Below are 26,715 nucleotides of genomic sequence, written 5' to 3'. Positions count from 1 at the left end.
TTTGTACAGCTCTTAACAGTTTGTGTAAAGTGCAAAAGACAGCATGAAGGGGTTTTGTTGTTGTTTATACCGTGTTAACTCCATGTGGGGCGAGCCGTCTATAAGACGTCCGTCCGTCCAGTCTGTGTCTAATCTCGCAAACCACTGGATCGATAAGTGTGACATTTCTTGTGCATGCTGCCAGTTGAGTAGACTGTATATTTTCCCCCATTTTTCCCTACACATTGTGTAGGCTATATTGTTTCATTATTTATAACTTTAAATGTACATTGATAGTCAAAGCAGGTTATTTTGGATTGGGCTAGCTGAAACTTTATCCAAATATGGAGATGGCTTGATGTCATAAAACCGACTAACCCTGGCCAAACAACGTCCGCGATCCACATGGAAGCAACAGCCCCCAATAAATGTTTTAGTCAGGTCAGTTGGAAGACCCACAGTACAGAGCTACAGAAATAAAGGCTATGGAGCGGACGGAGAGCAGGGTTAGCTGTGCCAGTAGAATGTGGAGTGGTTCCCTCCTGCCCTAGTTTGTGTGTAGACGGTTCCTTGTTTGGCCTCTAAATACATGAGTCCAAACAAGTCAGGATTAGGGGGATTATTCACAAAAGAGATAAGACCCACTCACAAGTAACCCAGGTGGTAATAAAGAGAGTAACTAACTGTAAGAGAACAGGAATGAAAGGAAGGTCAAGGCCATTTAAACAGTCGGTATAATACATTAGACAGACTTTATTAAACCGTAAAGCCGAGACATTTTGACCATATGTTGTACCAGCTTCATTTGAAAGTACCAGGATAATGGTCCTAATGAAGTGATACACTTCTAGTGATCCATTCTATAAAGATATATCATATACCTGTAGATACTTTATTTTACTTTGGATCTTATATCTCTCCTGTGTTTCATTGTTGCTGCCATGGCACCTGAATGTCCCTCTGGTTTTGCTGCCACACATATTTCATAGAACCACCTACATAACACTGTTGCATTGATATTAAAGGGAATCAATCACAATTTACAGTACCTCTACCGTAGGCCTATATGTTTTTGTACAGAGGTAGCAGAAACATTCCATAGTTTAGTAGAGACACAAATAAATGCCATCAAAGTGTGCAAAAGTGAAAAGTGTCCACCTCTCATCATATCATTTGATCCTCAAAATCACTGTTTCCCAATAACCCAAAATCTGCCATTGGCGTTGATCTATGTCAATTAAAAGCAATTAATTGTTTCATGATTTTGTTTTCCAGTAGAAAAATCTAAGAAATTCCATAAACCAAAATCTTTAAGTAGTACTGAAAATAGCTGATCTACAAGATAACAACGTGTCGCAAAGCGACGTGTTGTGAGCTTGTAGATCTGCTATTTCATTAGTTTGGATCCCGGGGAACCAAACTACTAGTAGTTTCTTTGGGAACGACTGCTCTAAATCACTTGTTTCTCAACATCAGTTCTGGGGACCACCAGGGGTCCAAATGAACCGTTATGGATTATGGGACTGTAACTCTCTGTACTGTACACATTTGTACATTTTCAGAGTTAGATAATCACTCATCATCATCATACCAAATGAGGGTTCATGATATCTGCATATCAAACTGGGAGGTTCGAGAATCACTGCTCAAAGACTTCTATCCACTTGTCTTCACAGGATCCTTATATCTACCCCATTCGCTGTGCTAACCTACTTCCTGATCTGGTGCGTTCCTCCGGTGGAGCAGGGGAAAGTGGTCTGGTACCTGGTCGTCTACTGTCTCTTCCAGTCAATGCAGACAGTCAGTATATTAATAATACTCTGATACATCATTCTATATGCGCTTTTTTGTGTTTTAGGACCAGACAGCTCAATGTGTTTCTGTTCTGTGTTGACAGTGCTTTCATGTGCCGTACTCTGCTCTCACCATGTTCATCAGTACAGAACAGAAGGAGAGGGACTCTGCCACTGCCTACCGTAAGTCAGTCTCATTGTAGTCTCAGCCATTAGACTCCCCCCCCCCCCCCCCCCCCTTTTGATTATTATCCCATCATTTTGTAACCCATATTTATTTCACACGGTGCCAATTGCCTAAACTGTAATCCTGGGCAGTACTCTTCCTCTGCCAATACAACCTGGGGAGAGCCCCGAACTGAGCTCATGCGTTTTTCAATGCATGAAGAGTGGAGTGAGTAGACCGCTCACTCCTCATCCCTCTTTATCACCTGACAGGGGGGAATTTCCCCAGTAGTATATAGGGTGGAAGGAACACGTTCCTTTCCCCTCCATCAGGCGCCCCGGCTGACATTGGGGAGGCAGTATAGAGACCAGGATTACTGCATGTTTTTGTGGGAGTACCTACCCTAGGCCTAGGGGACACGGGGAGAACATGAGACTGCATGTCTGATGGCCTTTGAATGTATGCCAGTTGTTACATTGTGAAAACAAAAGCTCGACTCTCATCATTTCGACTTGATGCTGGTGGTCTGCCAGGAAACAATTGCTGCTGTTTATTAAGTCGGGTTGTCGGGACTCGTGTGTGCTGAAGAAATATCATTGTTTGACACAGAGGGATATTGTTCTTGTAGTAGGCTACCACTTCTGACCGTATAACATCACACAAAAGCAGGAGTCTGCAGTTGGTCATTTATTTTGCATTATTCTGCCAGTGAGACTAGTCTGTGTGATCTGCTGAACCTCATCACGAGGGCTTCATCATGTCTTCATTCCTCTCCTGATCTCTCTCAGGTATGACCGTCGAGGTGCTGGGCACGGTGGTCGGCACGGCCATCCAGGGGCAGATAGTGGGCGGGGCCATTGCCGACTGCATCCCCACAGAGTTTGACGTCTTCGACAATTCTTCCCAAACCATATCCAGGGGAAACCATTCTGAAATTTCACTGGATGAGACGGTGAGAGTTAATGTTGGAATTCCATGGCTCTACAACAGTAGCTACTTTATGGATAACTCCACGACAAGCTGTCCCAGCAGTTCTGTACAAAGTAAACATTTACTGAACCATGATTTTCTACACAAACCATTCATGCCTTTCTGAGTAGCAAGCGGGTATAGCTGTCTGTCACCTATTAGTTCCTCTTGAGTCAATGCTGTATTCGTCAATGCTGTATTCTGGCTCAAATATCACTTGTATATTCCTCACCATATATGATGGTCAATATAGCGGCCATGAAGTATGATGGTGTGTCTGGTAAATAGCGTTTTGACATACAGGTTATTTTTACCCTTTTTATTATGTGATGCAAGTCTGAGGAGCCCTGACAAATTTAATTTCACCCTTCTTTTACTGTAAACTAAGAAGGGTCATCAAAGTTCAGTACAAAGTAAACATTTACTGACAAGCAATAGGATTAGTATTATTGGGGGAACTACGTATAACTATATGATATCATTTTCACCTCAGATCAATGGAATTTGTGACCGTTGCTATTGTTTGTCAGCAAACTGTCAGATCCCCTGTCAATTTGAACACCATCTGGTGATGACAGTCATCAAATGTCAGTAATTATCTCCGCCAGGAGACCATGCCTTCGCAAACTACTAGGCTGGCAGCTGGCCGACAGCAGCCCAAGGGCCTCAGTATTCCACACCTTCTTACTCACAGCTCTGTGAGGCCGCGTCCAGCGTGCACTGTGTAGTCTCTCACTGATTACCACGGGAGCAGTTTGAAAGCGGATGCACTCCGTGTAGGCTTGATGTGCAGTTAGTGACAGACATTACTGTGCATATCATCTGATTGTGACCCACTATGTTTGGATATTGGGACCAACAGACCCCCTCTCTTTCCTTACTGTCTCTGTCCACTGTGATGTCTTTGCAACAGAAATGGCTTAAATAATAATCTTGAAAAATGCCATCCATTAGATGCTAGTTTATCCCTTCTTGTCACCTTTTTTGAGGGGCGCTATGTGTCATGTGGCAGCCAAGTCTATGGACTTTGCGTGTGCCCCCAAAGGCAAACCTCACTTCACACGATTTTTCCAATAGATTCTAGTTTTTTCTATGCAGATTGTAGGTACCTGGTTAACCGGTTTATTGTATACATTCGTTTTCTCTTGACCACAGAATCTAAGAAAATATTTAGATACCATATTGTTCAGATGCTAGGTTTGGTGCTTACCTGGTATCCTAGTTACTCTGAGGCACTACATTGGTCTCTTTGAACTCTACTTATGTGACAGTTTACCTTGTTTGTTGACCAGGGTTCACGCGTACTCTGCTAAATGTCTACATGTAATTTATTGTCCCTGGAGCTCTTTTTAAAGATGTATTTTATGGCATTGGTTTATGGTTTTAAAGTTAAGTCGTGTGTCTCCATCCTTCTCCTGTGTACAGAAACAAGCCTACATGATAGCCTCAGGTGTCATCTGCGCAATCTACGTCCTCTGTGCAGCCGTCTTGTTCATAGGAGTAAAGGAGAAGGAAGGTGCGAATGATGGAGTGAACCTGTAACTGTTTTCTATTACTATCGGCCTTTCACAGCTATCCTCATCAACCCTTTTCTTTGCTCACCCACGTATTTAGATTTATAATTTTTCTATAATGATCAGAAGCTTTTGTCAGATGCTTAAAACTTAGGGTGCAGTCACACCGAACTTTGATGTTCTGTCTAGTGCGTGGGATTTAGCCAAAGCTTTTCAATGGGAACAGAGCGTTTGTTTTTTTGCGGAAATCCGCGAATGGCAACAAACCACCCATTGAAAAGCGCTGGCAGAATCCGCCGCATAGACAGAGTCAAAGTTCGGTGTGACTGCAGTGCACCCTATAAGCATCTGACCAAAGCTGACAACGTATAAAATCTGAGAAAGCAAAACCCTGAATAGATATGATTGTATTGTTGTTCTCTTGGCGCTGTGGGCCTAAGCCGCATAACTGTTTCTTTCATCTATGGTGGCATATTCTAGAGAGTGGGCGAAGAATCAAGAATCAAGAACCCATAACCTTCTGTCAAGGTCTGAGGCTGGTGATGGGGCACGGACCTTACATCAAACTGGTCATGGGGTTCCTCTTCACCTCTCTAGCCTTCATGGTAAGACTGTTGTTACTAGATGCTGCAGAAGTCATTTTCATGTCACGTCGGGCAGAAACCTTGTTTGTCCAAAATAGTCAGGAAATGGCCTAAGAACCTGTGTAAGGATCCAGTGTAGTTATTATTTTATCCACAAGCTCTTGCTAATACTTTTCATTGATTAAATATTAATAAAACCCATTGACTGACTATTTGGGCGTCCCTATATGCATGTCATTATACACCAAAATATTCAAAAGTATTGAAAAAATAGCAAAAAGAGCAGATACAAGCTCACTAGTAACTCTTGTCCATCATCAATTTTCCTTACTTTTAAAGGACACAGTGATAAAGTTTAAAATAGTAAATAAATGAATAATTTATGAAAAAAACACGACAAATGATGAAATATGGACAAGCAAGGTTTATGGCCAAAAGCAGCAATATGGGTGTTTTTCCCTCATTGTCCTCTTTTAATTGAACATACTGTGTCTGTATTCCTCTATCTCTGACAGCTTCTGGAGGGAAATTTTGCACTTTTCATTACATACGCCCTGGGCCACAGGAACAACTTTCAGAACATCCTCCTGGTGATCATGGTGAGTCCATCTCTTAACAGCTCTAGTAATCTAATACTTGTAGTTACTTATAGGGCCAGCTCTGTACTTTGTTTTTGGCGAATGTTTCCCCCAGAATAGTGATGCTAGGGTTCAAGGTGTTAAAGTTCTGGGAACTTGTCCAAAACTTTCTCAACCTCAGATCAAATGCTTGGCTGCGCTAAGTCGTGCCCTGGTCGTGGATGCTTATTTCGGACCCTGGTCGTGGAATGACCTACAGACCAGACTCAAATTGGCTTCTGTGATTACCCTAGTGAGCTTTAAAAGGATTGCCATTGGCACACTTCTCAAACACTGCTCCTGCTTTGACGTATAGCAAATGTTGGTTCTCTTGCTTTTGAGTTTACTAGCTAATTTTGTTGCTCATTTTTAATTTATTAGTCTTTATTGGTTGCGTTATTAGCCATTCCTGTTCTCCCTTTGAGCTTCTTCGGTAGTGGGTACTTTATTTATGAGCATTGTATGTTTGTCCTGTTTTTTTGTCGTGTATTTATTGTTACTGGCACTTATTTTGCCGCTTTTGTAAAAGAGACTTCAGTCTCAATGTAGTTTTTACTGGTTAAATAAAGGTTAAAAAAATAATAATAATCCAATTCGATAAATAAAAGCGTGAAAATATTTTTTGTCTCTGGGGGCATCACCTGCTTTTTTGCGTAAAAACAGGAACTTGGTTTGGCCCCTCCCCTTTCTTAGTCCACTTCCTCCCGGGCTTTTCAGTGTTTATTTCTACTAACAACAACACTACATGTTTCAGGCAGTGGTGCTGACAGTTTATGCTTTCAGCAGAATAATCTGTCTTGAGAGATTAGTTTACACGTAAGCTTGTTCACACAAATAAACTGTTGATAATATCAACGATCAGCACATCGACACAGTCCAGGCAACTTCTGTGCACGTCTGATTATGTTGTAGTGTAAAAGACCTTTGTGCCCCCTGTGGGATTTGAAACACGAAGCGAAAATAGCCAATCTACAAGCTCACAAAGAGTCGCATCACGTCATACCGTGAGCTAGCCTCTAGATGGCTACTATACAAAGTTTGGGAAATAATATTATAATTATAATATTTTATATAATTATATGAATTAAATAATGTATTGATTAATAGTTAATAGATATATAATGTGTTAATTCACATTATTGCACAATTAATCATTTGAACACCATCTGGTGACATCATAAAATCATCATCATGAATGAATAGTTAATAATTGTATTTTGTATTGTATCTTTTGACAATCATATATCTTTTTAAATTTAGCCTATAATGAAATGAACACTGTCAGGTTGGGGTTAAACGCCAGCCCATGTTCCTTCTGGGAGGGAGCACGGAAGCAACTAATGTGATGCCAGCTCCAGCGAGCTGTCTCTCACTCACTTTATGCTTATATGACGTTTCCCGGCTGTTGGGCCCATCACCACCCAGACCATTTAAGACAAAAGGCTTGTCCTTTGCTTTGTTGACCTCCAGCCCCCTGGAAGTATCCATATCCCATTGATCCAGTGTCACGTGTCCATAAGATATGAGAGACGACGTACGATGAAAGTCGAGCTTCAGGAGATTCTTGTCGTTATGCGTGCGACTCTTGACCCTCGTCTGTCGTGTACTGTAAACCACACGTGGCTCCGCAGCCAGAGGCCACGGCTATTTGGAAAGGTTTGGGAACCCCTGGTCTTAGTCAACATCAGTAGAATTATCTCCATCTCCTCCACACTTAACCAGAATGACCAGATTCAAATCTTTCTATTTAATGTTGTTTGCCACGAAGGTCTCCTCACATGGAGTCTCTGGCCATTAGTTGAGGGGCTTCCTTCACATGAGGAGAAGGATGACTGTGCAGACTGAAAAGGAAATAATTTTCAGGGTGAGAGGAGGTGTCGTTGGGGTCCCTGGGAACCTGTCCCCTGTTTTCCCACTCCATCCAGGACAGCAGGAGAGGCGAGGACAGACAGCTTTTGTAGCCCAGGGCGATCTGTCAGAGCGATGCCATGGCAACTCTGATTCTCTGTCCCATCCTTCTCATTGGTTTTACATCACTGGTTTCTGCTTTATTGCCTCTTGGAAGAAAAACTACGCAACATTACACATTAACCCTGGTGTGCCTATTTTGGGCATGTCATCATAGGCAAAAGGTTTTAATGGGGGTTTTTTATGATGAATATTTCTAAGAAATTCCACAAAATGTGAATTTTAAATAATCACTATAATTTAAATAGTGAAAATAGCTGATCTACGAGTTGACTATGTTGTGATGTGACGAATATACTGTATATAGTTTTAAAACATTAAATAGGGCTTAAGTAGTTAAGAGAGGTGGGCAATAGAAAGAAATGAAATATTTGCTGCCGTCTTTGATCCATCTTGGCCAGTTATGTGACATTTCCCAGGCTGGTGACAAGCTTGTCCTTGTGTGGTCTTTTGACATACTGGTTGACCACGTTTCCCCTACAGGTCAGGGGTTACTCGCCCCCTGCATGGTTAAATAAAAAGCCCCTTAGATTGATGGTGACTTTCTCCCATGACCCCTTCGTCCAGTGGTCAGCGTGTCCCGGCTGTGCCGTTCCCACAAGCAGGTTCCCAAATTAACACCAGCCAAGCGGTGCTTTGTTTATACTGGCTACTCGCACAGGAAATTTGCCACTGACTGGTCCAGCGGTTCGCGAGATTAGCCTCAGAGAGAGACACACACACACACACACAGACTCACAGACAGACAGACAGGCAGACCCATCTTGCCTCCTACCAGGCCAGGCTACCTATAAAAGCATTAATACACATTCTCTCTTCTCCAGCTTTCTGGAACTGTATCCATTCCATTTTGGCAATGGTTCCTGACTCGCTTTGGAAAGAAGACAGCCGTATACATCGGCATCTCGGTAAGCAGTGTACAGATGCATTGGCACAAAAACACATCTTTAGAAGGTTGTGTCTGACGTTTGGGGAGCATTGAATTTAGTCATGTGTTCATGTACTGCTTTCTCTATCCACAGTGGGCAGTTCCTTTCATGATCTTGATCGTCTGCATTGAGAGTCATATCATCATCTCGTACATGGTCTCAGTAGCGGCTGGTGTGAGTGTAGCTGCAGCTTTCCTCCTTCCTTGGTAAGTATTGAGTTTTCTTCAGAAGTTACACACACCTTTAATGACAGATGCTACACTCCTGCTACTACATGCTGTGTATAAGAGGGCTGAATTCTGACCTTGCCCTGTGACCTACCCCAATTCATATGTCAAGTTTGATCTAAATCAGATTCAAACAAATAAACAGCCTTTGTTTGTTCGGAGTACACCCACTCCACTGGGAGTGGAAGTAATTTGTTTATTAGTTTATTAGTGTTTCCACTCATATACTGTGTTTGACCTCCCTTGCAGGTCAATGCTTCCAGATGTGGTAGACGACTTCAAGGTGAAGAACCCAGATATCCACGGCCATGAAGCCATCTTCTACTCTTTCTACGTCTTCTTCACCAAGTTTGCCTCTGGAGTGTCGCTAGGCGTCTCCACACTCAGCTTGGAGTGAGTTGGCGTCCATGAGTTTGTGACTTGACGTAAACCATACAGCGCACGCACGCACACACACACATAGTTTATTATTTAGCGCTTGTGTGTCACTTGGCTTCAGCGTTGCCTGTCATGGTGCACGCACGTTAGGGGGAGGCGGGCGGGGGAGAGCACGGCAAGTCGGTAACTGGCACAAGAATTTAGTCAGACACAGACAGACGGATGGACCATGCGATGCTGCCATTCTCCACTGCTTCCGTAAACAATAATCACGGCCACCCAACGCTCATGTGAGGTGAAACGGTTTGCCGGTTTTGACGGATTAAACCTTAATGAAATCATTAAACCGTATTAAACCGCGAAACCGAAATATCGCACAACCTTAATTTGCGTTGAAGCACTTTTTTCTAGAGTGACATACAACATGCTGCTTTACCGGGCCAATTTACTAGTCATGCCAAATTTGCCAACAACACACTGGCAATAAAATATCACTCAGTGGTATGTTTTGGATTGTGGAGGGTTGAAAGCAATGCAATTTAGAAAAACTGAACACTACTAACACATCTAAAACAAAGATTTAATGACAGTGCAGTGCTTTTATTAAAGCAACAAAAGAGGCCCAGGCCGTAGCGTAACGGTCTGGGCACCGGACTGGTAATCCAGTCGCAGTGTGCCGCGGGTTCGACTCCCGGACCCGACACGGCCTTTACTGCATGTCATCCCCCATCTCTCTCCCGTTTCCTGTCAGCCTACTGTCTGTCCCTTCAAAAATCAATAAAAGGCGTAAGCCGCAAAAAAATATCTTAAAAAAAAAAAAGCAACAAAAGAGTTGAGGTTGTGGCTATTGCCACGGCTGCGCAAGGCGACATGCCTACTGAAGGCCACAGCACATGCTCCGTCGTACAAAGTTTAAATTGTGCTTAAAGCGATCCCTCTCGTGTCTTTTAACTGTTAGATTGAAGCATCACAGACCAGTTTCATTCCCTGCCTTCTATTTATTGACAGACATGGTGAAAACTAATTATCAGCACTCAGGTTCTGTAAATCTGTCTACATGACTTTAAGTTTATTATAGTTGTCTGTAGGATCACGGTTTGAGATTAGTGTAGCCTAATATTTGCGTTCCAGCACAGTAGTCATGTGCTCAACAATAACATAATCCTTCAACTCATAATTAAGCCGGCATGTAACCACCTCTTCTCCTTACATTTTTCCACAGCTTTGCAGGCTATGTGACCCGGGGCTGTTCACAGCCAGAGGCAGTGACGTTAACCCTTAAGATGCTGGTGTCTCCTGCACCTGTCGTTCTCATTGCAGTGGGGTTGTTAATATTCAAGACTTATCCAATAGACGAGGAGAGGAGGAAATGCAACCACAAGGTGCTGCAGGAGAGGCTGTGAGTGATGCGCCCGCACTTTATTACTGTACTTGTGTGAGGACATCTACTTTAGTTGCAAGGCAATCCACACACTCACAGTGTGAGGACATCTACTTTAGTTGCAATGCAATCCACAAACTCACAGTGTGAGGACATCTACTTTAGTTGCAAGGCAATCCACAAACTCACAATGCCATGTATTGTGATCTTGTAGATTGGCTATTTTCAATTTGCAACACCGGTGCATAGAAAAATGCATTTTAGCAAGTAGGCTATGGATCAGACATACAGTACCTCAAACCCCAACCCCTAACTTTTAAAATAAATGCCTAATCCTAACCCTAACACCAACCAGAATCCTTTCCTAGCTGTAAACCCAACTCTAAAGATTATTGTGAGGACCAAATTGTCCTCACAATTCTATTATATTTGTGGAGCCATTAGGCCCTAACAATAGTAATACAAGTACCTACACATAAACAGTACACACACTACTGATTGGATAACATATCAATTCAGTTATGTCATATGTCGCAGGCAAACGGTAACAAGAAGGAACATACTGTATAAACTGCTGAAATGTAGAATATGTTTTTTCACACTTTTAGAGCAAAACTGTGGTCATAATGTGGATATAGTTAACAATAGATAGCAAGTGTCTTTACTTTGTGGACTGATGTGAGTCAAGTGACATCCAGGATGGTAATAGTCCCCAATGCCCACAATCGTCTCTGTTATACAGATCACTTATTAGCTTAGTTATTTAGTTCCTCCACTTGCGAGTGATCCCATGTGATCAGTCTGGCAATGCCAGGCTACAGATAACTCTGAAACCAGGAGAGAATAGATGCTCAGTATAGGTTGACACTGAGGCGCTGCATTCAGAAATGTATAGAATATTGCCACGGCTAAATGTAAATGAAACAAACTACTTTGCTGTGTCAGTGCCTTATTATGTGCTGTTGGGACAAGCCACATTCTTTGTGTTTGACTGTTGGCTGCCCTCCTGTATCTCCACAGAGCTATTGAAGCTGATGACTCAGAGTCTGACTCCACGGAGCTGGGGAGCGTGGTGTAAAGCCAGCGAAGCAGGGAAGATGGAGTCAGCCAAACGGCCTCTGCCGCTGTCTGGTGTGTTTGCACAAACTGGACAGAGGGAAGCGACCACCTGGGACGCTGGACGGGCCTTGTGTGTGTTTTGGATGTAGTTGGACTAACGGAGCAGAGACCACAGACCACACTGTGGCAGGCTGGCTGCTTGCGGGCTAACCAGAAACGCAAAAAGGCCCGTTCCATTGGAACGCACAGGTTCACAGGGCCCTCTAGTGGACAGTTAATGCCATTTCATCCTCTGTGACCGTCATAGCCTTCATCTGTGATTTGTACTGTATTTGTGTGTTAGCCTGTTTACAAGGCTGTATCTGAGATTGGAATGGGTTGTTACCTAGCCTGTGAATTATGTCTACTGGAGGAAAGCTGCACTTGTTACACTTTCCATTTAGATGGTGCTCAGACAGAAATGTACCAGTATTAGTCTTTTTTTTGCCAGGAATTATTCCATCTCTGTTGGAGATTTATGAAGCAGTGCTAAATGATTGTTAATATATTTTTTACATACTGTAAGTAGTTATTTATTACCACAGTAAAGGCATTATAAAGACTACTTAAATATTTCTGGTGGGAAAGCCTATTTAGAAAAGCATTAGTTAGACATATTAATCAAGGTCAATTTAATTACTGCCTTCTAAGCAAATGTTTACTTTTGTAGAGCTAATGACAGATTGCATAGATGCTTGTTTATGCTACTGAGAAGGGTTTCAATGCAACTTTTTTTAAATGTGCTTTAAAACCTTTAAAATCTGTATCAAGGTAAGCAATTTGTGAATAATGCTCTGCCTTGAAACAAACATGCACACTTCAAACTCCTTTCAGCTATAAAGCAAAAATATTCCCTTTTCAAGAGAAGAGAAAGGATTTATTTAACTATTTATTTTAGTTTTAATCCAAGGGATTATTGTAAAAAGAACAAAAAAGAAAAATTTATATGTGTTAGTAATTTGTGTATTTGTAAAAGATAAATCTAAACATGAACTTAGTCACTATAGTGTGTGTGTGTGTGTGTGTGTGTGTGTGTGTGTGTGTGTGTGTGTGTGTGTGTGTGTGTGTGTGTGTGTGTGTGTGTGTGTGTGTGTGTGTGTGTGTGTGTGTGTGTGTGTGTGTGTGTGTGTGTGTGTGTGTGTGTGTGTGTGTGTGTAAATAATCTGTAAATTTGTAATTTACACATCCTGGGGAAATCCTGTGACATCATCAGTGATGATGACATCAAAATGTGAGATCATGTGATCTGAGTTGAAAGGGCTGCAGGTGAAATGTGACAATCTGTGTGATTAGTATTGAAGCCCTTTCGCCAGGAGCAAATCCCAGACACATTTTGTTTAACATCATAATATCTTTAAATGCCTTGATTTGAATCTCAGTGCTGTCAGCTTTCACGCAATCTTTTTAAATGATTACGATTATATGTATGCTGCATGTAAATAATATCTACATATATGCATATGCTCACAAACTCATTTTCATTATTAGGGCATTTACTTAAGGGGCACTGGGTGTGCACTTATACATGCTTTTCTATTGTTATATTGTACATGTTTTTCTAAAGTTGGTCTATGATGTGATTATGTTAAATTTATGCAAAAAATGAGGTGAAATATTGATACACTGTTTAACTGTAATTTGTGAATAAAATCAGAAACAGAAAAACAATTGAATTCACTTCTATTCTCACTCTAAGTATGTGTTTTTTCAACCTAAAATTCATACTTGGTCCTCACTGATAAAATGGTAATCAACCGAATTTTAATTAAAATGTAATGTTTTAAAGGCTTTTTTTCTATTTAATTTACAGGTTTTGAAGCAATAGACACCGAGGTGCACTCTTCTTGGTGCCCACTGCCCACCTATTGTATTACCCTTTCGAACCCCGCATTTGGCGCCCTCTGGCGGATTTCCGAACCGACTCACAATGCATGTGACACTTTCTCTTCACTTCTATTCATGGCATTCTGTAACCTGCGATCAATCATCATTCATAAAGGATAAACGACCTGCCAAAAATGCAGTGTGGGAGCCTTGATCTTGTATAATACTAGGTACAAAGCAGAAGAAAGAACAGAAGAGCAGTAAACAGTGACACTAAACAGTGGTAAGACAGTCTAAGACTGAAGCCAGCCAACTGCCAACCGTATAATTATCTCCACCTGTGATCATTGAACGGCCCCACTCGTGGATTCACGGACTGACAGAAGAACATGAAAACAACGAGTCGTGTGTACATTTTGTGGAGTGTTTGCTCGGCGGTGTTACTCAGCACAGTCAACCCTGTACCACAAATGTATGAATCTAGGCCTACCATTAGACCACCAGTTAGAGGGGAGAAGCTCTTCAAACTGGACACCAGCACCCAGCTGTCATCAGCCGACATGAGACTGTCCTCGTCTCAACACAGCCAGGAGATGCTGCTGCAACAGCAACTACAACAACCCAGTAGTACGCTAATCTCTTTCTTTCTTTCTTACTTTCTTTCTTTCTTTCTTTCTTAATTTCCACTTCAGTAAAAGTAGCAATAACATAAAATACAAAAGTAACGGCACCAGGAAAGATATTCTTAGAGAACCAATTAACCAGTAAAAAGTAGGCTACACTTATTTCCAAATGTGTCAAAAAAATAGAGTAGGGGAGGATGGGGGAAGATGAACCACTTTTTACTTAAGTTGTCCTGGAAGCAAGGAAAAATGAGATGGCAGTCAAATCTAATGATCTACACATATTTCAGGATGTCCTCTATCAATTGAAATGAGTAAGCAGCCATGAAAATATGACCTTTTCAAAAAAACTGGTCATGTGGCTCAATTTGCCCCAGGTAAGGGGTAAGTTGATCCAAAATTGAACCACATGATATTTTAATGTAAAGAGCTTAAACTTGAACAGATAATGTATTCACTTATTGAAAATAAGTTTTCCCTTTTGCAAATAGTCTTATTTATCTGTTTATTTATTATTTAAACAATATAAAGACAATTAAATAAAGTTTGTTATTCAGAACCTTATAATATTTGCAATATTGTTAATACAATATAGCACATTTGCAAACATCCAAATTAAAGGTCATTCAGTATAATTTGAGTAGCAAATACTTAATACAAAAATATGAATGGTGATTCACATTAAGAAAATTGGCTCAATTTACCCCAAGGAATTGGTTCAACTTGCCCCATGGCCACTTTTTGACAAAACATGGCTAGCTTAATGCTCCAGGCTAATTTTTAGGCTAAACATGACAACTCATGTGTGTAGTTTTGTGTGTAGTTTTAAAGATACAGGGGGTGGTTCAACTTACCCGACGGTTCATCTTCCCCCATCCTCCCCTATAACAGACTCACAATGTTTGATCTGCTTGTACTAGTTCTGCTATTCTCGAGGTATAACAAAACCCTTTTGAAAACAGTGTTATGGCTTTGAGGAATGAACAGCCAGACTTTGCTTCCTAATCATTTGTGTCTGTTTTTATTTCAGCACTTGTAGTAAATGTACTTAAAGTTACTTTCTCCCTGCGCAACAACACTGTCCAGACGTCCAGTCAGACCTCCCAGACGTGTCGGTGAGCTGCTCTGTGTCTGGCTTGGTGGTGCGGGTCAGAACATCGTTCTACGGCCACGGAGCGAGTAAGGATGACCTGATGTTAGGAACCACCTGCAGGAGTAATGGAGTGCTCAGGCCCTATGGTGACCTGCTCTTCACGTATCATCTGACCGAGTGTGATGGACAACGCGAGGTGAGGTGTCCATGTTATCATGTGCACAGTTCTTTTGTTTTGTAACATTCTTCATTTGAAAAGATTGTGCCAGGGAGGGACCACCATAAAATATCAGATCTGCAGGCTCACAGGCGCAAAAGTGTTGTGAACTTGTAGATCGGCTATTTGAATAGCCAAATAATAAATTAGGGGTTGTACATGACATTTCTTTGTTAACATAAGTGTTTAGATGTATATAGCTAGCTGTATATTCCCATTGCTGTTCAACAGTCTCCCCATCTCTCTATCTCTTTGTAAAAAATAAATTAAGGCCAGGATACCAATATCATCCAATCAGTCAGGATACACTTTGGAAATGACAAAACAAATTAATGATCAGACAAATTGGAATTGCTTGCTGATAAATTATCTTTTTGGTGTTCACTTTTGATTGGATAAAATGTGTAACCCACTTTAAATTGGCCGAAGAACCATTTTTAGAAGCCATGGTTTACTTGCTGGAACATCACTCATGAGGTGTGATCCTCTCACCTGTAGATGCGTCACGGGAATCTCGTCTATAAATTCGTGCTCCACTATGTGCCCTCTCCTCGCCTCGACGTTGACATCGAATGCCGGTTTCAAAGGTCAGACTGGTTTATTACTACAGCTCTTTTCTACAACTTAATGTGTCCCACATTTATCTCTTTGTTGAATTCCAATTTCCCCACACTTGACTGTCCAGGTATCATCATGTGTACCAACTGGCTGTGCGTCCCACCTGGCATACTCCTACTCTGCGCAAAACGCTGCGGGGGCGTTTCAACGACTTCCATATTCAGTTAATGGACGGTAAATATCTCTAATACGGAGCATGATGGGTCAACTGTCGTGGGAACATTCATAGTTGGATCTGTGTTTCTTTCTCGTCAGATTCATGGACTAATCCAGCCAGCTCGCTGGTGTACCTTCTTGGAGAGCCTGTTAACATCCAGGTGTCGGCTTCATATCTCCCCTCTGGAGGAACGGTGTACGTCAGGAGGTGTTACGCCGCCCTGTCCGGGGGTTCTTTACCGTCCCAGACGTACACCATCATTGACAATTTTGGGTAAGTGTAATATTGATTGAATACTTTATTAGAAAGAAATGTAAAACAGCACGGTGGTACAGGAAGACATTTAGGGTGGAAGGATAACGTGAAAAAGTCCTGGGGACAGTCGTTTATTGAGGCCCACTGGTTTTTAAAGTCCAACCGATTCCAGATTGTTGGGTCCGCTCTCATAGGCCACCGATGTTTTGAACAATAGGTATAATCAAAAGGTGCAAAATGAATTCTAATCAATTTGAAAAATGTAGATTAGATTAAAGTAAAAAAATAAAAAGAATGGCCCTTCTATAATCTCACAACACATCACAGTGTGTAGTGAGTTTATAGATCTGCTGTTTCATTATTTTTGGAAAGAAAACACATCGGTAGGCTACACATCACGGCTGCTTATTTGCAGATACAGATGTCGTTAAAAGTCAAATAATGGCAGAATGGAGGCTGTCACTTTCTCATCCACTGATGTAAGGTCAGTATCATGATGTCTTTCACAGCTGTCTGTTGGAGAGCCAGAAAGAACCAGCGGTTTCCCAGTTCCTCTCCCCCAGGACGAATGATACCCTGCGATTCTCCATCAGTGCATTCCAGTTTATATCTGATCCAGGCTCCCAGGTAAGCGTGGAGAACAGCTCTGCTCACTGCTCAGTTACTGGTGGTGATGTCACTGGTTGAACTTAAAGCTGAAACGTTAGTAATTAGTGCCTTTGGTATCCCAAAATTAGTGGACCTAGTGGTCCTAAAATATGTTACGGTTCACTAGATACTGTTGATAAATATGTAACTTCTCACCTGTCTATAAGGTATGGGAAAAGCACTGAACTCGTTTTAAGTTTGTTCCTGATACTGAAAATGCCAATATAATCTCTTCTTGATTTTAGGTCATCATTCACTGCAAACTATTTGTGACATCAGGGGACCCAAGTCCTGTACGCAAGTCTTGCACCTACAGAGAGAACGGGTACTGTATCACTCCTATCTGACCCACCATCATGGACTGATGTTCTTTACAAGGGGGCTCATATAAGCATTCTGAATTCCTGACCTTGTCATGTTAGGTGGAGAGCCCTGACCGGTGACGACTCCATATGTGACTGCTGTGACTCACAATGTGTGTCCTCCAAAACCCGGAGGGCCATGATGGGTCTGTAATTACGTTTCATTATGTTTTTAATAGATGTTACCTTTTGTCAAATGTTGCTAGAACCATTAAACTAGCTAAAAATGGTAAATGGTAAATGGTAAATGGTGCATTTATATAGCGCCTTTATCCAAGGCGCTTTACAGAGATTGTGCATTACATTCACCCATTCATACACCGATGGCAGCGGAAACCATGCAAGGCACCAACTAGCACATCGGGAGCAATTAGGGGTTCAGTGTCTTGCTCAAGGACACTTCGACAGTAACTCTGGGGGAGCCCGGGTTCGAACTGGCAACCTTACGGTTGCCATCCAGGCACTCTACCCCTGAGCCACCGCCGCCTTAAAAAAAACTAAAGCTGAAGAACCAAACCTCTAAAGAAGCATAGAGGTGCTTTTGTGTGCATTATACTGTATAGTGTATACCACACTAGTGCACACTAGAATTTACATCCACCAGCTAATGTGATTCCATCTCCGTAGGCTCTGCCAGCAGTGGACCGTTGGTGTTCTCAGAACAGCTGGCTTCACATGAAGACAGCGTTCCACCATCCACTTCCTCTCCGGTCGGCAGCATAGAAGACCGGGAGCTGGAAGACCTTCTCGACGTTGAGATGAAAACCACGCAAATCCCGGCGCTGCAGAGTCCTGAGGGCCTGTGGGGAGAAGCTGACATTGAGCCGAGCTCCGCAGAAGAGGAGGAACAGGTGGCAACACAGATTGATAATAGTGGGGCTCCCCTTGAGCCTGTGATAGACAGACTGTTAGACAATTCTTGGCTGATGGAGGAGAAGGATGTAATTGATGAGGTGGAGGAGGAGAGGGATGTGATGGATTTAGAGTTGTTTGGAGCAGATGATTCAGGGCACTTAGAGTTGTTGGATGGTTCAGGGTACATTATAGAGGACTTACCAGTGACAGAGGGGGCAGATGAATTGGGATCACAAAGTGAATTTGTGGGGAAAAGATTGGAGATGAGCGGGGCACGAGTAGAGCAAGAAGAGGCCTCTGGCGATGGCCGAACAGCCCATCTACCAAACGAAGGAGAGAGAGAGACTCTTCTTGGAGAAGGGGTATGGGAAACGATGGCTTCAGCGGCGAAAGGAGACTCACAGCTGTCGCAGAAACGAGGATTGAATACGAAGCAGCCACTGGGAAATCAAAGTGCAGACGCTCAAATAGAATTGTACACAGCGGGAAGTGAAGAGGCACAGAGAACTGAGGGGGAGGAAGAGGATCACGTCTCAAGTGATGGTCTACTAGAAACTGGTGTGTTGGATGGAAAGCAAATGACTTGGTTTTTCACCTGGAGGTAGCATATATTATTCAATAAAAACCATGAACTGTGTGAAACACTGAAGTCTGAACTGCACTCAATGGTCTCATATCCTTTTGTACACTGATTTGACTGAAGAAACCAGGCATGTGAATGGTTTGAATCACATGGTACATAGCAACATAATTCCTTTTTTAACACTTGAGCAGTTGAAACAACTATATTGTCCCTTCTGAGTGAACTGAAGGACATGCAACCTTGTGACTCAAAATTCAGTAACAGGGTTACATATCAATGCTACTGTTAGCTTTTTCTTAGGAAAGGACACTAGCTGTAGTAGAATGCAATTCTACTGCCATAGGTCAAGGAACCACAGTTATACTGTATATAAAGAAAGAAAGACTACTTTGAAATAAGTGAAACACATAGTTTTCAACATTCGAACATATTCTGCCTAAATCTGCAGAGCTTGTGATGTGTGGTAACTCAAATTTGAGTCAAAAGTTAGACTGACATCAAACAGTCCTGTGATCAGTGAACAGCCAGTGCTGTAGCCCAGGTTTTTTCAGATGGTATATCATAATTGTTCCCTATGGGAAGCCGTTTAGGCCATAAATGCATAGTCAACTCGCACATACATGTATACTTCTCTTGCACATACATATATATTGGTACTTCACTTGCACATACATGCATATCTCACATACACATACATGCATACTTCACTTGCACATACATATATATTTGTACTTCACTTGCACATACATGCATATCTCACATACACATACATGCATACTTCACTTGCACATACATACATTTAGGTACTTCACTTGCACATACATACATACTTAATTCGCACATACATACATACTTCACTTGCAAATACATACATACTTAATTCACACATACATAAATACTTCACTTGCTTCATTCACACATACATAAATACTTCACTTGTACATACATACAGTACATACTGCATTCGCACATATATAAATACTTCACCTGCACATACATGCATACTTCCCTTGTACATACATACACACTTCATTCACACATATATAAATACTTCATTCGCACATATATACATACTTCATTCGCACATATATACATACTTCATTCACACATATATAAATACTTCATTCGCACATATATAAATACTTCATTCGCACATATATACATACTTCATTCACACATATATAAATACTTCATTCGCACATATATACATACTTCATTCACACATATATAAATACTTCATTCGCACATATATACATACTTCATTCGCACATATATACATACTTCATTCACACATATATAAATACTTCATTCGCACATATATACATACTTCATTCGCACATATATAAATACAAAGCGAGCATTGCTCGCTTTGTCTCTACCAAACGACTCGCCCCTTTACCAACTCGCCCCTTTACAGTTAATTTAGTATTTACTGTATTTCCCTATAGCTCCCTCTCTGAAATCTGAAATTATCTTGTATACAGATTTATTTGATTCGTAATAGTAATAGTAGTCGATATAATATACAAAATGAAGAAAGATTAACTGACACAGTTATAAGTGACTGCTTAATTTAATAGGACCTTCTAGCAGTTAATTTCGTTAAAGAAACACATTTCTTCCATGTAAAGCCCATGTTTTGTAATGGCATCATCATGCTATTATGCCCGTGGATGATATACAGAGTGAACTTAACAATGATACATTAATATGATAATACCTTTTATAGGCTATAATCACCAACATGAATTATGTTTGTTATTTACAGCTAGGTAGAGTAGTGAGGCGAGATGGAAAAGGGGCGACCAAACCTGTTACCCACCAGACACGTGACATCATGTGACATAATACCCCATATATGGATATATATTGAGTCACCCAAGCCTCCATATATGGTCACGTATTGTGACATCACATCTCCATATATGGTCACGTATGTCAGTCTGTCTGGGCCCTCATCAAACCCTGTACACTTAAGACACTGCATGCCCCCGCTGCCTGCAAACTAGAGTTCTCATCGGGCCCGAAAATTAAGGCCCGGCCTTACCTGGGCCCTCATCAAACCCTGTACCCCACGTACCAAACTCTTCTCCCTTCTGGCTCCAAAACTATGGAATGCACTTCCCATCACAGTCAGAACTGCAGCCTCACTCCCAATCTTCCGCCGTAGTCTGAAAACCCACCTCTTCAGACTCCACCATGGCCCGCACTTTATGTAGACTTAGATATATTTTAAACAGACTTATAGCTTGTTACGTAGACAGCATTAGAATTGCATTTTATGTAGTCATAGCACTTTATAGTATATATAGTATGTATAGTTTACATAGATACTCCACTGTTACGTTCTTAGTTTATACATGATTCATGATAACTACTTTTTATATATTATGTGATGTATGCCATGTTTTTGTTATTGCTTAACAATGACCTGGGAAGACTTTACTGGCCATGGCCCCTTAAACTTTCTCCTGGAGTTCCTGATGTTACAAATTGTATCAAATTAAAATGTAATAACGGCAATTTTTCACTCCATGTAAAATCTACAAGGTTAGTATTTTTTCACTTCTACAGTACCTGCCATGCTTCTGTGTGCCATGAGAGCTCTTTTAGTGCAACATGTGGGGGTTCTTTCTAGACCACCGTTTGGGACCATTTTCACATTTACATTCCATCTAAATTCTAAAGAGTTAAGTATTTCATTCTCACTTCAATCTTCCATGCCAGTGTGGCACAATCAATAAGGTACTGGTTTATAAACCAAAGGTTCAAAACTAATAAACAACTTAATAAACATCTAAAACTGCTATGAAATCAAACTGGATTGATTAAAAAATAAAAACAATGTCTATATCCCTCAATAAACGGCCTTTCGCCGCTGAAGCCATCGTTTCCCATACCCCTTCTCCAAGAAGAGTCTCTCTCTCTCCTTCGTTTGGTAGATGGGCTGTTCGGCCATCGCCAGAGGCCTCTTCTTGCTCTACTCGTGCCCCGCTCATCTCCAATCTTTTCCCCGCCATCAACCTGAATACACTAAAAGACAAACAAATGTCAAACACGTGAGCTGCAGATTGACTATTTATAATGCAGGGATTTGGTGTAGACTAAAAAAAGCGGTCAAAGTACAAGTTAAGTGGTGAAGTTCAATACCACTTAAATATCAATACCACAATGTATAGAAATACTGTGCATCTAAATCCTAAAAGGTTAAAGGACGACTTCACACATTTTCTTTCACTACATTTGTTTCTACTCGGTCTGTGTCATATGAGTATTACGTGTGTGGCTCGAGAGGTAAATCTGTTTTTAATTAATTGAACATTTAGGCTTCAAATCTCTTGAACATTTTCACTGTCCTGTCCATCTAAATTGTAAAAGGTGGGTGAAGTGTTACTTGACTCAGTAAGTAATACGTTCTCAACTGCATTACTTATGCCTGTTTGGCTCATGAGTAAAATCCAGTGTTTGTTCACCAAAGGTTGCAAGTTCGAACCTGCCACAGGACATTTTCAGTCCATCTAAATTCTGAAAGGTGGGTTAAATGAGACATTCTGGCCATCTAAATTCTGAAATGGGCAGTGTTTGTATTTCCTGAAGAACATTTTCACTGTCAATCTAAATTCTGAAAGGTGGGTTAAATATAAGTCCCAGATTTCACCTTACAGCCCAAAGTGGCTCAAAAGATAAATCTGAGGTTTACAACCCAAAGGTTACTGGTTCAAAACTCAAACAAAACTAATAATCTACAAAAAACTCAAACGAAACTCAAACAAAACTCAAACAAAACTAATAATCAACAAAAAACTCAAACAAAACTAATAATCAACAAAAAACTCAAACTAAACTAAAAGAAACTCAAACAAAACTAATAATCAACAGAAAACTCAAAAATGAGTCAATGAGTCAATATAAAAACTGAAACAACATGGCATACCATGCCATTGTTGCTCAGTGGATAAACCTGGGATTTCTAAACAGAACATTTAGGGTTCAAGTCTCCTGAAGGACATTTTAACTGTCCATCTAAATTCTGAAAGGGGCAGTGTTTGTATCTCCTAAAGAACATTTTCAGTCAATCTAAATTCTGAAAGATGGGTTAAGTAAGAGGTTCTCAACTGCATTACTTATGCCTGTGTGCCTCATGAGTAAAATCCAGTGTTTGTACACCAAAGGTTGCGAGTTCGAACCTGCCACAGGACATTTTCACTGTCCATCTAAATTCTGAAAGTTGGGTTAATTAAGACGTTCGCTGATACATCAGACATGTCAGTGTTGCGCAAAAGATAAACCTGGAACTTAGAAACCAGAGGTACAGGGTTCAAACCTCACATTTTCACTGTCCATCTAATTTCTGAAAGGTGGGTTAAGTAAGACGTTCGCCGATAAATCAGACAGGTCAGTGTGGCGCAAAAGATAAACCTGGAACTTAGAAACCAGAGGTACAGGGTTCAAACCTAACATTTTCACTGTCCATCTAATTTCTGAAAGGTGGGTTAAGTAAGACGTTCGCCGATACATCAGACAGGTCAGTGTGGCGCAAAAGATAAACCTGGAACTTAGAAACCAGAGGTACAGGGTTCAAACCTAACATTTTCACTGTCCATCTAAATTCTCGAATGTGGGTTAAGTATTACATTCCCGATTATAGCTTACATGCCAGTGTGGCTCAATAGATAAAACTAGGCTTCATAAACCTAACGTCATAGGTTCAAACCTCAAACAAAACTCAAATGCCAACTAAAAACAAATCCCCACCAAAAAGAAAAGAAAAAAAAGCCAACTAAAAACAAGAACACTCAACCCTAAAAAAAAAGGTCAAAATCAACTGCTGGTAGGGAGCTATAAAAACCTAAAATTAATCTCAACAACTCAACCTAATGTGAGATAAAAAATAAAAAATACTGCTTTGCATAATATGTAAATTAATTAAGCTCCTCCCCAAGGAGGCGGGCTCCCAAAGAAAGATCATCCCTCTAGAGGCGGGCTCCTAAAAAGATCCTCCCTCTTCAATCGGAGCTAAAAGAGACCGGGAGAAGGGAGGCCGGATTTCGGCACACTTTGCCTTAAAAAGCCCAAAAATGAAGGTTTACCCTGAGCAAGATTCAAACCCACCACCTTCAGCTTGTGAGACCTATGCTTTCCTCTTGCGCCACTAGGCATTTCACACTAATAAGAATTTGGAGGTTGTATTTAAGGTTGAAGGCAAAGGTGATAGGTCAAGGGACGAAAATCCACCTCAGACCCCTCTACCCCTGCCAGAATGAGTGAATCTATAGGTATTATCAGGGTTCATGACGACTCAACTGAGATTTAGGTTGTTGCTTAAAACCATCAGTTAGAACATTGTTAGAGACTGCACACAGATTTACACTTTCATTGAAAGAAAATAGAGAAGTTTCATTTCAGCCTAAGTAATATCATTACAATTCATACCCTTTGTATCATATTAGTTTCAGATGATAAAAAGTTAAGTACATTTTGTTCTCACTTTTACTTTAAAGTGAGAACAAATGTAATGTAGTCTGTTTAGACTTTATTTAAACAATTAAGTTGGATATAAAGTTTTCAACTAGTTTCTCAAACAGTGCTTTGACCACAGCACTTCTTTGATAAGCTGAATAAAAATCTAAAAAAGAAACTAAAGTGTTTGGTGATTAGTATATATTCTTTTACATTTTGTTAAGTACATTTGCTGTTCTCACTTTAGACTGTTACAATAAAATGGTCATTAAAGTGTTTTCAACTAGTTTCTCAAACAGTGCTGTTATGACCACAGCTCATCTTAGAGTAGCTTATTTAATTTAAAAAGAATACCACTTTATACACTCATGGTATGCAGCATGTCAATCAAATCAATTATAGGCTGAGCTCCATACTTGTGAAGCTGCATTCTGTTTTGAGCTAGTGACTCAAGGATACCTTTTTAAATTGAATCCAACAAATTCCATTTCATGTATTTATTGCAACAAACACCAAACAATTAAATACAAAACCAAACAACAATTTGGGGTAAGAACAGGACTATGGAAATTGTATACATTTGACCATTGCAGAGTAAGTAAATTCAACTTGATGGTATTCCATCTTGGGAATCCATTAAAAGTGCTAAGGTAACCACACTGTTGATGTGTTCCACAATGGCAAGAGTAGACAAACTCAAAAAGTGCTAAAGCAAATACAAGCAGCTTCCTACTTTGCTCAGTCAGTGCAAACAAAGACAGACCAAACAGGAAAGCTGACATGGGCACCAGGCTTTATAGGGGAGGGGCTAATCAGTGGCTACTTACACCTGAGTAATTAGGGTGTAGACACCCTGGCCTGGTCTCCCTGTCAGGTGTAAGTAGCCTAATAAAACAAGTCCCATTTGCATCAGAAATGCAATTCAATTATGGCAAATATTTATTGAGGTGTTTATCAAAGATATTTACTTATATGACAAACTTTGTAGAAAGTCTTTCTGCACACCTACAGGGACAGGTGCGTTGAAGCAGGCAGCCAGTGCGAATAATGAGACAAAAGGAGTTCCCGCACAAAACAACATGTGACCACCACTCGAAATAAACGTCTAGCAACCCCGCCACCCCCATAAGATTTTGAAGCCTTTCCATTTCTCTTGTGATACCCAGCCAGGCCTATCCCATTATCCATCAATGAGATGTTTTCGGGAATTGTTTCGCTCAAAAGATAAATCTACAGCTGGACACAACAGAAATAGGTTTCTTAACTCAACAGGTCTTGTTGTGAGCTTGTCGTCGATCAGCTACATTATTTTAACTTTTTCTTAAAGCCATTTCAAAGCGGCTATAGAGATTTAGGGGTCCCCTGCTTGGCAACTATCAAGAGGGGCTTTCTGAGCCTGGGAGTGCACATTGATTGTGATATGAGCTGGCACTCCCATGTGAGTATGTGCATGTGCAAAAGTACACCAACGCCTTCATTTTCTCCGTAGGCTCAGACTTTTTGGTGTAAGTAGAAACATAATGCTGATCTTCTATAGAGCTAGTATAGAGTAAATTCTAAGGTATGGTATCACCAGTTGGTTTGGAAACCTAACTGTAAAATACAAATCTGAGATCCTTAGATTAGCCAAAATGGCAGGGAAGATCACCCCCCAGGTCATCTTTGAGCAGGCCAAGCATTTCTTTGTCCCTCTGTCAATCACACTCCTTAACAGAGTCCTTGCAGAAGGCACACAGGGTAGGGGTCGAAGGTTATGAGGTGATGTTCTTCCTCTTTTGCACTAGGTATGTGTGGTGTATTAATGTTGTACGGGTGACTGTGTGCCTTTGATGTCTTGTATTGTATTGTATTGTATCTGTATCTGTATGCTGCAGGGCGGGTCCTTGGGGTCCAAGACAAATTTCTCCCTTGGGAGACAAAATAAAGAAACCTTGAACCTTGTTCTTATTAATCAACCTAATTACATCTGCTTGATGGAGTTAATGTGTGACTAGCACACAAAAAAGTGTAAGATTCAAACCAGGCCTTTCACATATGAGGTTGAATGGAGAGGCGGCAGATCAGAAGTTGAAAATCTACAGCACACTCACTGACAGAATGACTGAATCTGTACATCCATGATCAGGGTTCATTATGACAAACCAGCGGTTAAAAGTGTTACTTTTAGTAGTGGGGAGCGCATCTATGCCGGTTGTTTCTCTCTACACCAAATATCATAAAATAGCCGATCTACAAGCTCACAACTCATCGCAGCACGTCGCATTGTTAAATCAGCTTTCCCCCAAAATATGGATGTTGCGGTTCAAGTGGTTGCGACCAGAACCGAAAGCCTAATTTTAGAAGTGCTCCACTACACCCTGGTAAACCACAACGTATCTAATATGGGTTAGAAAGGAGCAAAGCAAGACATTTTTCAT

General features: G+C 41.0%; 1 protein-coding gene across 1 annotated transcript in view; it reads left to right on the top strand.

Annotated features, from left to right (window-relative positions):
• Window positions 1-13,262, top strand: part of LOC310878181 (sodium-dependent lysophosphatidylcholine symporter 1-B-like) — a 28,348-nt gene extending 15,086 nt beyond the window's left edge. Inside the window, exons 4-14 of the mRNA XM_083792335.1 lie at window positions 1,656-1,779; window positions 1,877-1,955; window positions 2,727-2,890; window positions 4,333-4,423; window positions 4,902-5,026; window positions 5,521-5,604; window positions 8,415-8,498; window positions 8,613-8,725; window positions 8,996-9,139; window positions 10,347-10,523; window positions 11,526-13,262. Coding sequence (XP_083648461.1) covers window positions 1,656-1,779; window positions 1,877-1,955; window positions 2,727-2,890; window positions 4,333-4,423; window positions 4,902-5,026; window positions 5,521-5,604; window positions 8,415-8,498; window positions 8,613-8,725; window positions 8,996-9,139; window positions 10,347-10,523; window positions 11,526-11,583 — 1,243 coding nt within the window. The 3' untranslated portion in view covers window positions 11,584-13,262. The remainder of the gene's footprint in view (window positions 1-1,655; window positions 1,780-1,876; window positions 1,956-2,726; window positions 2,891-4,332; window positions 4,424-4,901; window positions 5,027-5,520; window positions 5,605-8,414; window positions 8,499-8,612; window positions 8,726-8,995; window positions 9,140-10,346; window positions 10,524-11,525) is intronic.
• The last annotated feature ends 13,453 nt before the right edge of the window (window positions 13,263-26,715 follow it).

The sequence above is a fragment of the Protomyctophum parallelum genome (genome assembly GCF_964188405.1).
Source record: "Protomyctophum parallelum genome assembly, chromosome: 20".
Lineage (NCBI taxonomy): Eukaryota > Metazoa > Chordata > Actinopteri > Myctophiformes > Myctophidae > Protomyctophum > Protomyctophum parallelum.
This window is presented reverse-complemented; position numbering and strand designations above follow the sequence as displayed.